Below are 17,793 nucleotides of genomic sequence, written 5' to 3' on the forward strand. Positions count from 1 at the left end.
TCAGCATGAAATGACTGATCAATTTTAAATTTTAAAATTTTAAATCAGTCAGGATCTTTTGGCAAAAAATTGAAAACAAAAACAACGATGACGTACAATTGCGAGAAAATTTTGCAATTCGATAACCTTGACCTTTGATTTAAAAAAATATCAATAATTTTCGGAGAATTATGGCTCAAACTAAAAATTTATCAATTGAAATTCACCATTAAAAATATTTTTTAACGATTGTAATGTTTTAAGGATTGTTTAATTCTTTATCTAACTAGACATTAGTAACAACAACTTTCTTGTAACTATTCAAAATTTGACTTGAATGTGAAAAACAGACAGAACTTGTGCTATCCAAAGCAAAAGTTGAAGAAATGCAGCCGAATTCGAATTTGATATAGGACAAATAATTTTTGTCGTTGTCCTTTTTCGTAATTTATTTAGCTACAGTCTTTTAAAAAATATCAATGAAAACCTACATATATTTAGGCATCAACAATTTGAAACGTCCTATTCTCAACTAAAGAACGTTAATTTCGAGACTATTTTTTGATGTTAGCATTTAGTTTTCCAATATAATAATGTTTTTCTAATACATGCAAAAACCCGCTGTTTCTCCACACAGGCCATAAAGAATTTTTGTTTTATTTTTCAAGCTGTGAAAATCTTCGAGGTCCTCGATTTATAAAGGAACATTTGGAGACTCTGATAGTTGGTGTTTTTTGAAATATAATACCCCTTGAAATGAGAACAGAATTGTTCATCTTTGCTCTGAGAATGAGCAAATTTGGAAACTATTTTGTGCATAGAATGGAACAAAACACCATCAATTTGCCAATAAGAGTCTCTTAAAAAATTAGTACTGAATCATACTAGTTTTATTCTGTGTTTTATTATGCGAAGAGTTCTGGTCATGGCATCTAATAGACATTTCATGGTAAAATTCAGAGTAAATTTATGAATTTAGCTTGTGCATAATGATCATAACTCTGATCTTTTTTATGAATTTTAGCCTGTACAAAATGATCAATTGTCTGATATTTGCATAAATTTAGCTTGTATAATTATCTAATTCTGATTTTTGATCTGAACAGCATGGTTTTCATTCTATTTTTGTCTCATCAGCATGAAAAAAACCTCTTTTGCACTTGATCTAAATTTTCAAACACAAAAAACTTGGTCTAATTCAAGTAAAACTCTCTAGGAAAAGTCAAAAATTTATTCATTATGATTATTGTTGATCAAGAGAATATATTACACGATTTTATTTAAAAAAATAAACATTTTAGTTGTTGTCCTTGATGCTTTAGTTTTTGCCCTTTTCAAACACTGCATTTTCCTTTTCACATCTTTCGCCTCGCTCTCTCTCTCTCTCTCTCTCTCTCTCTCTCTGTATAGCTACTGAAGATATCTTCTCTAGTGCCTGCCATCTGAAAACACCAATGGCATGGCTTTCACGGACAGATGCCATCGGTGAAAAGATCTCGTAGTCCAGCCTTTAGGGAAAAGGTACACTGCCATGTCCAACGATGCACAACAACATCCACGTGGTTCACCAAAATTTTGGAATTATCAGAAACATACAAACAAAAAGCACTAAAAACAGAAGCGAAGACGTAAGAAGCACTTGACCGGTTTTAAGTTTTAATTACACATGAAACCACAGAAGGAAAATGTATTTGAAAACTTTGAATAAAAAAGTGAACACCTTTAAAACTCAGAAGCAGTTTTGAACACTCGAAGTCAAACTTGCTTTAGGGCAAATCAGTTAGGTTGTTCGAACAAAACACTATAGCAGAGTAGCGAATTCATTCTTTAAGAAACAAAATTAGCACAACTCGGTTAAGATAGTGATCAAAGCAACATAAACAAAGAAACATTAACCGAGTTCATACAAAGAAGCATAAACCGACAAATATTGGAAGAATCGCTCTTGAACGACAGGCGAGGCAATTTATTTCATGGGATGTAGCATAGATTCATTTTTCTTTATGAGAGCAAAATGTTTCCCCCGACGGTATTTGAACCATTGAAAGTGCGGTTCTTATTAGTCATACAAGGATCATACATGATGTCAAACAAACCATAACCTAATTCCTAGTACGATCTTTTATGACTACCGGAAAATCATATATGTTTACTAAGAAATCATATATCATCCTAGTATGATTAACGAGAATCATACGTCTATTTTTCATAAATCTTTTTAATACATAAGTTTTACACTTTGCAGACCAGGGCCAAATAAATTTTGCAAGAACAGAAAAATCGATCTCATTTGTGTCCCGGACTTGAATCTCAGAGCATTTCAGTGCTGAAACATTGTATTCTAGTTGTATATCGTTGGCTGTATTGTATTGTCGGCTCAGTATTGTATTTTCGTTAAGATAAAAACTACAAGACATACAAATTTCCTTTGCAATCTGAAATAAAAACCATAAAAATCTAAAAATCGGCAAGTCTCAGTCACTGTGCGTGTATTTTCCCGTTTTGGCGGGTACTTTTTTTTAACTTTAAAACGTTATTTTCAATGTTTTAAGATACTAAACTCATTGTCATGCTCAAAAAGTGCATCGCCCAAAATTTCATTTTTTTCATGAATTTACTATGAACATCATGAGAATCGAAACAAAGAATGTGCAGTCTATTTTCGGAAAAAAAGTATCCATTGGACTTATACTGCACATCATGAGTAGGAAGATACTCTTATGATACACTGATACAGTACTGGGCCAACGATATACAATTGGAATACAATGTTTCAGTACTGAAATGCTCTGAGACTCAAGTCCGGGAGCTTCAATCCACTTTGACTTGCGGCCCTTAACTGATAACTCATCTGCATTGGCAGCAATTCTTTCTAAAATTCACCGCGGATATTAGTGGCGGTGAATTGTTATTGAGAGCTGGTGCAATTGAAAAAATGCAACATTGAGAGACAGCAGACCATTTTTTGTAAAAATTACGGCGAGTTCCGTGAATGTCGTACTTCACCGCTAAAAATTGCAATTCTTGTTAAGGACGTAAGGTTTTTTCAGCGGAAAATTTTTCACCATATTGCTAAAATTAAGTTGCCGTGAATTCTTATTTTTGACTGGTTGTTTTAGTGAATCTGGCTGAAGAAACAGGGAGCCGATTTGCGTTTGAGTTATTGGAGAGAGTTGTGAAATCAAAAACTATATCTCATATCTACATGGCTGGGTTTATTCTCAAAACTTACACAATTTTGTTGGTTTCAATCACGTTCTTCGCTGATCAATTTGCAATTTTGTTTGAAATATTTTTTGGTGACAGTTTATACGAAGAAAGAGCTCAATTTTACAGATTTTTAAGCGTCCTTGCATGTGCTATTCTTGCAGCTCCTTTTCTTGTTCCCAAAAAGATCAACATGCTTCAAATTCCTGGTATCCTGACATTGATTAGCTCAATTTCAATTATTATTCTGACAATATTTATCTACGCAGATGAACGACGTGGCGAGGAGGTAAGTTAATAACTGCTCTTTTAAAATATTTTGTAATCGATCTTTACAATCAAAATAATCGACTAAATCTTTTTTTTTACATAAAAGATAGCCTTATAATATGATAATTACAAAATATTACCGTCGACAAATGCGCTAATAACCCGCGCATCCTTCCGCATTTCGTTTAAAATTTTGAAATCTAATAAGAATTTCGGCAATTTTAATGAACACTAAAATATATAGAACTACAATTGACTATTTGCAGGATCTAATTGAATTTCTACATTACGGTGCAAATATTAGATTTTGTAATCGTGAGGTTCTGTGGAGAACAGTAACAAAAGGTTGTAACATATTTCTACTTCATGTTAATGTTGCCCATGGGGACAAATTAATAACTTAACCATGCAAATTATCTCTCCAGAATTTAAATCTTCAGGTAGCCTCAAAATTTTATTGCTCAAATATATTAAGCAATTACTCGAGAACCGATTCATTCTTAGACATACCTATGATGCGTCATATGGGTAGCTAAAACATGCTGATTGTTTCCTATATACGCAATTCAAATTGCGAGCGACTTTACTTCTATTGTTCACGCATTTTACTTTCTTTCATATCAATCTAATTGACGCGTTGTTAACTATCTTGGAAATTAGATACTGCAGTTGTTGTGGGAAACCAAGACGGGGTTATAACAACAGTGATAGTGAGCAAGAACAACAGTGTCAACATTTTACCACTGTCGTCTCTTGTCCACGCTGGCTTAAAAACAGGCTTCATGAACAGTAATTACCTACATTGACTGAATTAGCGTCTTATAATCTCATTTGTGTTCAGACGCACGCACACACTCACACACACACACATCTATATATATATATATATATATATATATATATATATACTCACACAAACGCACATACACATTTACATCACTTAAAACATTCAAGCATAATGCAATTACTTTTTCGAGTCGATAGAATTGCACTGTTTGTTCCGACCACATTTAGTGGAAGAGGTTCTATATACTCAACTGCTTTTTTTTGTTGGGTCAATTTTCGCCGATCAATATATGCCGCTTACAAGATCGTGGGTGGTGTCATTAGAAAGCTTGTCAAGCCCAGAGTTTAATTTTTTTTTGAAATTCGCTTTTTCCAAGGAGTTACGGAGGATTAAACATTTGTGAAAGTTTTCTTATATTCCGTTGTTTTTGTTCACATTTTTCGTAATTTTTGCTTAAATTTGGATCACTTTTGATATAATATGATAAAATTGTTAACAATAGTTTCATAGGTTTCCTGTTTGAAGATCGAAGAGAGTTGACGAACTGTCTGAATCCCTTTGACCTGTTTGATCAATGATTTTGACATGAAAACTGCAGACACAATCTTTCCTTACTCAGATATAGGATATTGTACCAAAAAGATCGGAAAATTCTGGAAACAACTTATTTGATGTCTTTCGGTAAATTAAACCGACAATTGCAAAAATTGAATAGTTTATTTTTGATAGTATCAGATCTTCGTTTGCCCAGATACTCTTTGAAAATTTTTTAAAACAATTGCGTTTTTCAAAAGCAAAACAGTAAGACTCTTTCTGTTCACTTCGTTGATTGTCGCCATGAGAAAGGATTCGGATTGAATTTTGGATCTCTTTTTGAAAAATATTTTTTGCAAACATTTCATCCCAAAATTCTAAAACGTCTTTGTTTATCTAAAAGTGCAACTAAAAAGAAGTCTTCTTATAATCCAATAAGGTCTAGTGAAATAATTTTCTCTGCTGTGAGTAAGGCTAATAGTTTTTATGACTCTGACAAACTGCTTTTGCATATTTTTAAAGAAACTTTGAGATTTTCAAGCATTTGATGTTCTTTTTGTAGTCTAATGACTGCGTCTAATCTATCAAATTTGTAGATTTGTATTAAACAGCTATTAAAAATAAAATCTCATGCTTTTAGTTGATCCATAATGCTTTTTGGAGTTATGATTCCCATGAAGTATTCAAAATTTATTATTAATTTTTGATATATTGAATTTTTGGTGAATATAACTTCTTCGGTAAACATTGGTACAATTTTTGTTTTAAAAGAGAAGCAACAGAAGCAATATCAATTTCGGTTTAGTTGTGGAATCTTTTAATCTAAATTTTTTAGATTTCAATGGGTCGCTAAATATGTTTTTTTTTGTGTTTGCCCTTTTGTTTTTTTAACGTTAGTAATAGACCAGAATGATTTCAATTCAAGGATCATCTACCGGCAGATCAATTTTACATTTATAAAGGAAGCCAGCAATTCAACATTAATTGCTCTCGTTAAGCATATGGTTTTTTGGCTTCAACGCCGTTTTAATAAAAAAATGTTCCCAATATGTTGTTCTGTCTGTATTAAGTGTTAATATGTACTCTTTTGACACAGTCTCTTCAAGGACATACATAATTGATTCACTCAGCAGTAACACGTTAAAGCGCTCACAATCTTTTAGTTGATTAACTAAATTTGTTATTATTTACGGTTTTTTAAAATGCAATGATTTCAAAAAAAAATTATTCTTTTTGTGAAAAATACCAATTTCAATATTATTTTCATAATATTTAAGCGTAACCTCACTGAAAAGAGAAGAGTCTCAATTGTTGTTTTTTTAATTAAATAAATGTTTATTGGCGTTGATACGGCGCGTTTGTCAGAAATGTTTTTTTTGGACATTTTCTTTTTTCAGGCTCTCTTTTGATGTCTTTTGCCATCATCATATCAGCGGCATATTAATGAAAGTTTGCGTGTCAAATAAATTTGATCAAAAAAAGGCTGCAATTGCTTACATCAGTTTTTTACTGGATGGAATTTGATCTTATAGGCTTCGACACCGTTTCCTCGAAAAATTGATTTGATTACTTGAATTTTGCCCCTATTTGTTCTTTTTGTTACTTTGTGACATTCTGGACACAAAATAGCAGCAATGCGTTTGCATAGAGGTATTGCTGGCGCCATTAAAGGATTTCAGTTGATATCTAATTGCTTTGAGGACTTTGAATTTAGCGGATTTGAAAATGTGAAAATTATGTTCTGACCTTCCCCTTTCTGTTCTCCGTCTAAATAATAATTATTCTCTATGGTTCCATATTTTTTTGGTGACATGCATTCCATTTGCTTTAGCTTCATTTTGACTTTTAGCTTACACTATTGTGACTTTCTGTTTTGAGTTTTTGTATAAAAAGGATAGACATTGATTTTTGGGCGTATGTAATGCTCTTTATTTCATTTGCTTTTTTGTTTGTCTTGTCTCTTACTCTCTTTATTTATGCAATTAACCGACATGGAAAATTTTTACCGTGGACAAGTGTGCCAGTTACTCGCACACACTTCTGTTTTTTATTTCAAATTTTTAAGCCTTATATCATTTTAAGCATTTCCAATGAATATTCTAATGAACTTCAATTGATTAATAGAGGGATCCATTTGAAAACCTCCGAACATTAGACTTTTGTAGTTGTGAGGTTCTGTGGAGAGCCGTAACGAAAATTCGTAACAATTTTTTACTTCACACCAGAGCTGTCAGTTGCGACAAATAGATTGTTTAATCATGAAATCATCCAAATCTAAAAGCTAAATCTTCAAGCAGCTTCAAAGCACTATTGCTCAAATTTATTAAGTGTTTACTTGATAACCAACTCATTCTTAGACGTATCTATGAAGCGTAATATTGATCGTCATAAACATGCAATTTTTTTCTCTATATCTTCATTTCAAATTGCGATGGACTTTGTTTCTTTTGTTCACACATTTGGTTTTGATTCGCATCAATCTAATTGACGCGTTGTTAACTATCGTAGTACAGTAGTTGTTGTGGGAAACCAAGACTTGTTTAACAACAGTGATAGTAAACATGAGCAATAATGTCACATCATCTCTCCAAAAGTTAAATCTTCAAGTCTCCTCAAAACATTATTCCTCAAATATATTAAGCAATTACTTGAGAACCGATTCATTCATAGACATGCATATGATGCGTCATATGTGCAGCTAAAAACCTGCTAATTTTTTCCTACATCCGCAATTCAAATTGCGAGGGACTTTACCTCTTTTCTCACTCATTTTACTTTCTTTCATATCAATCTAATTGACGCGTTGTTAACTATCCTGGAAATTAGATACCGCAGTTGTTGTGGGAAACCAAGATGGGGTTATAACAACAATTATAGTGAGTAGGATCAATAGTGTCAAGATTTAACACAGTCCTCTGCTGTCCAGGCTTTCTTAAAAACATGTATCATGGGCAGTTATGACTCACTTAGCCTAAACTGCGTTTTTTTGTTCCTTTTTTTCCGTAGTTTTTGCCTAAATTTTGATCCTTTTTAATGAATAATGATACAATTGTTAACAATAGTTCGATAGATTTTCCGCTTGAAGATCCAAGAAAGTTGATTTACTGTTTGAACATTTTTTTTTGTTACAAAAAATTTAAAATCGAAATTTGAAAATTCGAAATTTTTTTTTGTAAACAAAAAGTGGCATCAAATATGCCTACTCGGCCAATTTCGTCCAAATTCACCAATGATGATGACATAAAAACCTCAGACACAATCTTTTTTTTTCTTAGATATGGGCTAATTGTACCTTCGGTTCCTAAAAAAATTTCTGGAAATAACCATTTTGCGGTCTCGCTAAATTTAATTGATAATTGCAGAAACTGCATTGTTTATTTTTGATATTTTAAAGTTATTGTTAGCCCAAAAACTCTTTCAAAATGTATTAGAGGAATTGCGGTTTTCAAACGCAAAGCAGCATTAGCATAACAAAATCTGGTCTCATCGTTTGGTTTTGCTATGAAAACGAATTCGGACTGTACTCTGGGTTATTTTTTGATTTTTTTCAGTTATGTTTTCCAATTACCAAAAAAAATACCGATTAAATTCTCCAGTTAAATTTTCCAATTACCAAAATTTTTTTGTCATTTAAGGGCGCCATTATTATTAGGCTCTGTTATAAAGCAATAAAGCCTAATAAAACAATATTGTGTCTTATGAGGAAAGCTCATGTTTTTTGGCTCCGAGAATTTGTTTCCGTAAATTTTTAATAATTTCTTGAGATTTTTAAACATAAGATTTTCTTTGCTAGTCTAATGACTGCGTCTGTTTAATTTAATCTCTTATAGGGTATTAGGCAGCTGTTAAACGATTTATCTAATGCTTTCAGTTGATACATAATGCTTTTTTGTAGTTTAACTTGCTGAGTATCCAAAATTCGTTATTAGTTTTTGATATAAACATTTTTCGTTCAAGTTAATTGATTTTATAGCATTTAGTACAACGTTTTTTTGGATGGAAAAGCAGCACATGCAAGTTCAGTTTTTGTCTAGTTGAGAAAATTAGACCATTGCCCTTTTTTGCTTTTTAAAGTTAATTACAGACCCAAAATATTTCAAATCTAACCTCATTCATTGAAAAGCTGAAAGAAATTTCAGGGAACATACCTAATATTTTAAGCGAAAAACGTATGGTTTCTCGGCTTCAACAAATAAAATTTTTTGGGAAATGTTGAGTTCTGCATGTTTAAAGTGGTTATATGTTGCCTTCTGACTTAGTTTCACTAAAAACATGTAAAATTGGTTTGGTTTCCTAAGCGATAAAAAGTAAAACTAATTAGATTTTTTGAGTTGAAAGCTTACGGTTGTTATGACTTACGGTTTTCAAACTTTGTTATAAAAAAATAATGGTTTTTTTGACATATGCCAACTTCGATCTTATTTTTGCAATCCTTAAGTCTGATCTGACTAAAGAAAGAGGTCCAATTTTTTCCAAGAAATTTTAATGTAGCCTGAAATTTTTTCGTATTAGGAAATGGTTTTTGTCGTTGAGACGACGCATCTTTATGAATTCTAACTTTAGTTTTTTTTTGACGTTTTCCATTTTTAGGGTCTTTTTATGCTGTGTTTTCCCATAATCATAATAATAGCAGATCAATGACAAATTGCATATAACATAAATGCTATTAAAGTGAAGCGCAATCGCTTATATTCTTTATTTTTAGTGAATAGAATTTGATCTTTCAGGCTTCCACGCCGTTTCCTTGCGAAATTGAAATTAGTTCTTGGTTTTTTCCTCTAATCTATATAATTTTTTTTAGTCGTGAGACCTTCTGGATAATGAAACGTCTCATTGTTTTGTATGAGTGTATAATTGAAGGCATAGATTGTTTTCAGTTTGATAGCTAATTGCTTTCATGACTTTGAACTGAATTGCTTTGAAAAAATGTAATACTATATTCTGACTCCGCCCTTTCTGTTCTCTTTCTACTTGTTAAATATTCGCAAAAAAGATAGTCCTCATATCTTTTTAGGTAAAATGCAACACTTTTGCTTTTGTTTACTTTAGATCTGACGCTGTTTTGACTTTTTATTAGGATTTTGAAAAAAAATTGAAGTTTTTGGTCAAAAGTAATTCTTGTTGGTTGTTTAATTTTTTTTGTCTTGTGTCTTACTATCCTTAATGGCTGTTATCATGGGCTCTCTAATTAGTTATTGTTTCATTTACATAATCTAATAACGCTTTGAGTGCGTTTGCTCAATTTTAAGCTAAATTAAACAGAATCAGAAACCGGGACTTGAAATAGCCTCAAACCGGACAATAACCTTCTTCTACTTGATAACTGAAGTAGAGTGGATCACTTGTTTTCCAAATAAAACCTTCCTGAACTCAATCTGTTTTTCCAAATATGAAAATCACGGAAATGAAAAGAAGCGGAGAAATTATTTGTCGGCAATAAGAATTCAGAATTCTATTTCTAGCAAAACAAATTGATTGAACTTCCATTTTTTGTTAGTTCTGTTTTTGCAAATTATACAAGGCAAAAATTTTGTTGACATTCTAGTCAAGTACTAATTCCCGTAGAAAAAAATGAATTTCATAAATTGAATCTATATGACTTGGTCCTCGGATAGAGTTTTGTTAGAAAAACGTTAGAGAACAAAAATGACAACAACTGATCAATTTTGCCAATGAACAAGGCTTGTTCAGAAAGACCAATTTTCTGTATAATTTTTTTGGTCTTTTGGCTCAGAGTCGAGCAAAGTCTGCCGCGCCAATGTGATTTTTTTACTTTTGAAGTGTACGAAAAGACGCATTAAAAACTTCAGAAAATCAGTGTTGTTAATTTCATACTTTTGATTTGCTCAAGGAGACATAATGGCAATTCAAAATCTTCTGTTACTTTTATTTTGTCACTATAATTGCTATTGAAACGTGTTGTCTGCATTATTACAAAATGAAAACTGCGGAACATATGAGATAGTTTAGGGTTCAATTTTCGTCAAAATTGAGGTCCTTAGAAGTTTTCTTGCGAACACTTTGTATTCCAAGTTTATAGAACGGCCAAAAAAGTAGCGGCTAAAGTTCCAAAAAGCTGAGAGTATCACAAAGGGATTCGTAAACTACACGTTTTCCGCGGAAAAAAAAACAGAAAACGCTTTTCAACATACGAAAGGAAATCTTACAATAATTAGAGGGAAATTATGCTCTCATATTCTGGGGACAAAATCAACTTGCCATCTGCACGGTAATGATCCGTATTTGGAAAATGTCTAAATTCTAATCTTCGGGTCGAGGCTTCAGCAGCTGTAAGCGGATATTTTTGTAAGAAATCCGCTGAATGTGCGGAAGTTATGTATAATTTGTGCTCATTGCGCTGAAAATCGAGAAAGTAGTTTTTGTAGTTTAACTTGCTGAGTATCCAAAATTCGTCATAAGTTTTTGATATAAACATTTTTCGTTCAAGTTAATTGATTTTATAGCATTTAGTACAACGTTTTTTTGGATGGAAAAGCAGCACATGCAAGTTCAGTTTTTGTCTAGTTGAGGAAATTAGACCATTGCCCTTTTTTGCTTTTTAAAGTTAATTACAGACCCAAAATATTTCAAATCTAACCTCATTCATTGAAAAGTTGAAAGAAATTTCAGGGAACATACCTATTATTTTAAGCGAAAAACGTATGGTTTCTCGGCTTCAACAAATAAAATTTTTGCGAAATGTTGAGTTCTGCATGTTTAAAGTGGTTATATGTTGCCTTCTGACTTAGTTTCACTAAAAACATGTAACATTGGTTTGGTTTCCTAAGCGATAAAAAGTAAAACTAATTAGATTTTTTGAGTTGAAAGCTTACGGTTGTTATGACTTACGGTTTTCAAACTTTGTTATAAAAAAATAATGGTTTTTTTGAGATATGCCAACTTCGATCTTATTTTTGCAATCCTTAAGTCTGATCTGACTAAAGAAAGAGGTCCAATTTTTTCCAAGAAATTTTAATGTAGCCTGAAATTTTTTCGTATTAGGAAATGGTTTTTGTCGTTGAGACGACGCATCTTTATGAATTCTAACTTTAGTTTTTTTTTGACGTTTTCCATTTTTAGGGTCTTTTTATGCTGTGTTTTCCCATAATCATAATAATAGCAGATCAATGACAAATTGCATATAACATAAATGCTATGAAAGTGAAGCGCAATCGCTTATATTCTTTATTTTTAGTGAATAGAATTTAATCTTTCAGGCTTCCACGCCGTTTCCTTGCGAAATTGAGTCCCGTAGAAAAAAATGAATTTCATAAATTGAATCTATATGACTTGGTTCTCGGATAGAGTTTTGTTAGAACAACGTTAGAGAACAAAAATGACAACAACTGATCAATTTTGCCAATGAACAAGGCTTGTTCAGAAAGACCAATTTTCTGTATAATTTTTTTGGTCTTTTGGCTCAGAGTCGAGCAAAGTCTGCCGCGCCAATGTGATTTTTTTTACTTTTGAAGTGTACGAAAAGACGCATTAAAAACTTCAGAAAATCAGTGTTGTTAATTTCATACTTTTGATTTGCTCAAGGAGACATAATGGCAATTCAAAATCTTCTGTTACTTTTATTTTGTCACTATAATTGCTATTGAAACGTGTTGTCTGCATTATTACAAAATGAAAACTGCGGAACATATGAGATAGTTTAGGGTTCAATTTTCGTCAAAATTGAGGTCCTTAGAAGTTTTCTTGCGAACACTTTGTATTCCAAGTTTATAGAACGGCCAAAAAAGTAGCGGCTAAAGTTCCAAAAAGCTGAGAGTATCACAAAGGGATTCGTAAACTACACGTTTTCCGCGGAAAAAAAAACAGAAAACGCTTTTCAACATACGAAAGGAAATCTTACAATAATTAGAGGGAAATTATGCTCTCATATTCTGGGGACAAAATCAACTTGCCATCTGCACGGTAATGATCCGTATTTGGAAAATGTCTAAATTCTAATCTTCGGGTCGAGGCTTCAGCAGCTGTAAGCGGATATTTTTGTAAGAAATCCGCTGAATGTGCGGAAGTTATGTATAATTTGTGCTCATTGCGCTGAAAATCGAGAAAGTAGTTTTTGTAGTTTAACTTGCTGAGTATCCAAAATTCGTCATAAGTTTTTGATATAAACATTTTTCGTTCAAGTTAATTGATTTTATAGCATTTAGTACAACGTTTTTTTGGATGGAAAAGCAGCACATGCAAGTTCAGTTTTTGTCTAGTTGAGGAAATTAGACCATTGCCCTTTTTTGCTTTTTAAAGTTAATTACAGACCCAAAATATTTCAAATCTAACCTCATTCATTGAAAAGTTGAAAGAAATTTCAGGGAACATACCTATTATTTTAAGCGAAAAACGTATGGTTTCTCGGCTTCAACAAATAAAATTTTTGCGAAATGTTGAGTTCTGCATGTTTAAAGTGGTTATATGTTGCCTTCTGACTTAGTTTCACTAAAAACATGTAACATTGGTTTGGTTTCCTAAGCGATAAAAAGTAAAACTAATTAGATTTTTTGAGTTGAAAGCTTACGGTTGTTATGACTTACGGTTTTCAAACTTTGTTATAAAAAAATAATGGTTTTTTTGAGATATGCCAACTTCGATCTTATTTTTGCAATCCTTAAGTCTGATCTGACTAAAGAAAGAGGTCCAATTTTTTCCAAGAAATTTTAATGTAGCCTGAAATTTTTTCGTATTAGGAAATGGTTTTTGTCGTTGAGACGACGCATCTTTATGAATTCTAACTTTAGTTTTTTTTTGACGTTTTCCATTTTTAGGGTCTTTTTATGCTGTGTTTTCCCATAATCATAATAATAGCAGATCAATGACAAATTGCATATAACATAAATGCTATGAAAGTGAAGCGCAATCGCTTATATTCTTTATTTTTAGTGAATAGAATTTAATCTTTCAGGCTTCCACGCCGTTTCCTTGCGAAATTGAGTCCCGTAGAAAAAAATGAATTTCATAAATTGAATCTATATGACTTGGTCCTCGGATAGAGTTTTGTTAGAACAACGTTAGAGAACAAAAATGACAACAACTGATCAATTTTGCCAATGAACAAGGCTTGTTCAGAAAGACCAATTTTCTGTATAATTTTTTTGGTCTTTTGGCTCAGAGTCGAGCAAAGTCTGCCGCGCCAATGTGATTTTTTTTACTTTTGAAGTGTACGAAAAGACGCATTAAAAACTTCAGAAAATCAGTGTTGTTAATTTCATACTTTTGATTTGCTCAAGGAGACATAATGGCAATTCAAAATCTTCTGTTACTTTTATTTTGTCACTATAATTGCTATTGAAACGTGTTGTCTGCATTATTACAAAATGAAAACTGCGGAACATATGAGATAGTTTAGGGTTCAATTTTCGTCAAAATTGAGGTCCTTAGAAGTTTTCTTGCGAACACTTTGTATTCCAAGTTTATAGAACGGCCAAAAAAGTAGCGGCTAAAGTTCCAAAAAGCTGAGAGTATCACAAAGGGATTCGTAAACTACACGTTTTCCGCGGAAAAAAAACAGAAAACGCTTTTCAACATACGAAAGGAAATCTTACAATAATTAGAGGGAAATTATGCTCTCATATTCTGGGGACAAAATCAACTTGCCATCTGCACGGTAATGATCCGTATTTGGAAAATGTCTAAATTCTAATCTTCGGGTCGAGGCTTCAGCAGCTGTAAGCGGATATTTTTGTAAGAAATCCGCTGAATGTGCGGAAGTTATGTATAATTTGTGCTCATTGCGCTGAAAATCGAGAAATAGGTGCTGAATCCGCTGAAAAAATATTTCAGCACATTTTAGCAGATTTCTTACATAAAATCAGCATTTGATTCAGCAACTTTCTAGCATAGCTTCGGCACTTATGAAATTTTCAATTCCAGTGGATTCAGCGCCTTTCTGACATAATTTCAACACTTCTCTTACAAAATTTCAGCAGCTTCTCAGCACCTTTCTTACATATTTTCAGCACTTGTGTCGATAGTGACCGGCTGACTATAATACAAAAACTTACACAATCTTTTTCACGATGAATGCTTGCTTCAGAGAAAAGAGCTGGTAGTACCTAAAAATGAGACTTCATTTTTGGATTTTGTGGGAGCAGTGCCTATTGTGATGCTGGGCTTGGCAGCACATGAGATGAGCATCATATGCTACGACTCAGTGGGTGAAACGAGACAAAAGCGTCACTGGTACAAGGTCATTGCGGGCTTGTTTACATTTTCAATTTCAGCTTTTGTGTTGGTGGGTGTGATGGGCTACGAGGCATTCGGCGATGCAGTTCAGGACGATTTCCTGCTCAACTGTAACCCAAAAAGTGCAAACGCAAGCATCGGTAAACTTGTTATTTGCCTATACCATACAAACACACACACTCACACACACACACAGATATATATATATATATATATATATATATATATATATATATATATATATATATATATATATATATATATATATATATATATATATATATATATATATATATATATATATATGTTCAAATATATATGTACAAATGTATATGTTCTGAGGAGGGAAGAAGCACAGAAGATTGAAATAACTTCTGACCAGACTTAAGTTTGTTTCTCATCGGAACATTGTCAGAATGAACGAAATGACCTCTGATTAAACTGTACAGACTAAATTAACTTCTAATCAAACCCCGAGACCTGACTGAAGTTGGCTCGTACATCAAACCAGACCCTAATTTTCCTTTGAGAATGACCCAGCGTACCCTCAATTTGATATAAATCATGGGTCATTCCGATCGGCAGCTCGACCTGAGGGCTTGGTTGGTGCGGGTAGCAAGAAATTATGGCGCAGCGGGCGGAGTCAAATGCATATATGGCTGCGTTAATTAAGGTTGTACGAATCCCTAGCAAATGTCAAAGCAATCAACCACATAACGCAATGTTGGTGTCAGGACAAAGATTTAATGGATGGGGCAGCACGCAGCACATGGCGTATTTTGGCATTGGGTATTTTGTCATGTAATCCCTTAATAGTCTTGTTAGTTACTATAGTTAATTCCCATATTCTCAAATGTGCCAGTTCGACCCAGTTCGAGTTATGAATTTTGTGTTATTTGTCAAATATACATTAGAATGTCTACACGGGCAGTTTTTCATAAGGCTACTCTGAATTGATATTTTTATTGCAACCTTGTTTTTCCTTTTCAGCAAGAGTGGCTATGATGATGTCGGTGCTGGCCTCTTTCGTGGAGAGGTTTTACATGAGCAGGTATTACTGCGACAGTGTCTACCGCAAAATGAAACAACTCGATTTTGAAGAAGGCGAACGAACTTGGACTGTTAGAAGGCACATTGAAACTATAGCAATAATGATTTGCGTTATCATCCCCGCTTCCTTCATTCACGGATTCAAAGACGTCGGAAACTTTGCTGGGATTTTTATCTGCTTTACGACTTTTGGGTTGCCTGGTTTGTGTCTTGTTGCCAAGTTTAAACACTCCAGAGATAAAAGAAAAGAGGGTTCGTCACGACTGCGATCCGAGAACTCTGATAGCGAGTCTGAATATCCGAAACAAAGAACTGATTGTGACAGTGGTATTTTGAACCTAATAATGGGTGTTGTTATACTTTTGGCATTTGCATTTGTTCTTGTATGTGCGATTGTTTCAGCTGTCTACATCTTAATAGTAGATTAACTTTTAGAGTAAGCTTCTGCAAATGATGTAATTTCTAAATATATCCGATATAATTGTGAACCAACTTATTGAAAGTGAAAAATGTGAAAAAAAATCTTTAATGAAAAATGAGTCCGAAATCACGAGCCATAAATACTACTAATTAGGAAATAGGTGAAGCAATGAAAGCCAAAATTCACCCAGGTCGAGGTTTCGTCGAAATAATAATGCAAGAACTGCGGCGACTAGCGGTTAAAAAAATATACATTTCTCACAGCGAATCGCCCGCATCTTTTAGCAATAGATGCCTTGAAAGCGATAAACTTCGTGGGATTTGTGGTTTTTTAGCGGTGAAATTTTGTAAATTGTCCGGTTTTTAGGGTTGAACTTTTTTCACCACAACCTACGGAATTTTTACAAAAAGGAAACTGGGGTACAAAACTGGGTTCGAACCTCTGACGTCCTCCATTTTCATGCAATTTTTCTACCACTACACCACCTGTTGTACTGAAGTGTGCTACACTCAGTAACACTATTTGATAATCTTAGTGCTATTTTGAGAATTTACGTTATAGTGCGTGAAGCACAAACTTGATTTGGACAAAGTCCATTTTAACCTGTGAACAAATTACTAAGTAGTTTTGAATAAGCTACTATTTTAAGATCACTAACTAAAACTGAGAATACTATGACGTGATATTATCACGCCACACAGATAACACCAAGTTAACCTTGGTAACTCTGTCGACACTGTTATCTCTATCCAATAGGATACTTGAGAACCACGTGTCCGCAAGTATAAAAGGAGCTTGCACGCTCAACTACCAACACTTTTTGGTCCCTGATAACTTCTGAATTAAAATCAAAACTCCCGTATTGCCCCCTTGCTCAATCTTAGCTTACTTGAGATATTTTGATATTTTTCTAACTTAGAATATTTTGTGACTTGTTCTTAACTAAGAACTCTCTAAGTCATAAAATATTAACTTAGCACAACTTTGGAGATCAGGTAAGTTTAGCTTAACTTCTCTAAGTTATAATTTAACATCTCTTAAACTCTATCTAAGTTACAAGTTAACTTAGAATAACTGAACCTGTACTATTTAGTGCTATCTCAGTCTTAACAACTTTAATTATTCTATCCCTTCATGCTCGGTTCATATTTGATGCTGTTTAACATAACTTATTAATTCATATTTGCATTTAACTTTCTTTAATACTTAACTATATACCAAGAGTAGAACTAGGGGTTGAACTCTCAAGTTATACATGTGGTCCCGCGATTAACCCCGTCGTTTAAGTATCTAATGTACGGACCAGCAGTATAAATGGTGGTCCCAGAGAGGCAACTTCAATTTAACTTGTTCATTT

General features: G+C 33.1%; 1 protein-coding gene across 4 annotated transcripts in view; it reads left to right on the plus strand.

Moving 5' to 3' along the window:
• The window catches only part of LOC142341024 (sodium-coupled neutral amino acid transporter 7-like), a 40,685-nt gene extending 24,148 nt beyond the window's left edge, over positions 1 to 16,537 (plus strand). For 3 of the 4 annotated variants that reach the window (XM_075391846.1, XM_075391848.1, XM_075391845.1), the window contains exons 3-5: positions 3,099 to 3,475; positions 14,817 to 15,105; positions 15,956 to 16,537. In XM_075391846.1, coding sequence (XP_075247961.1) covers positions 3,099 to 3,475; positions 14,817 to 15,105; positions 15,956 to 16,443 — 1,154 coding nt within the window. In that variant the 3' untranslated portion in view covers positions 16,444 to 16,537. The remainder of the gene's footprint in view (positions 1 to 3,098; positions 3,476 to 14,816; positions 15,106 to 15,955) is intronic. The other variant, XM_075391847.1, reaches the window with a different exon arrangement.
• The last annotated feature ends 1,256 nt before the right edge of the window (positions 16,538 to 17,793 follow it).

This window comes from Convolutriloba macropyga, chromosome 6 (assembly GCF_964194025.1).
Source record: "Convolutriloba macropyga chromosome 6, txConMacr16.3, whole genome shotgun sequence".
Lineage (NCBI taxonomy): Eukaryota > Metazoa > Xenacoelomorpha > Acoela > Convolutidae > Convolutriloba > Convolutriloba macropyga.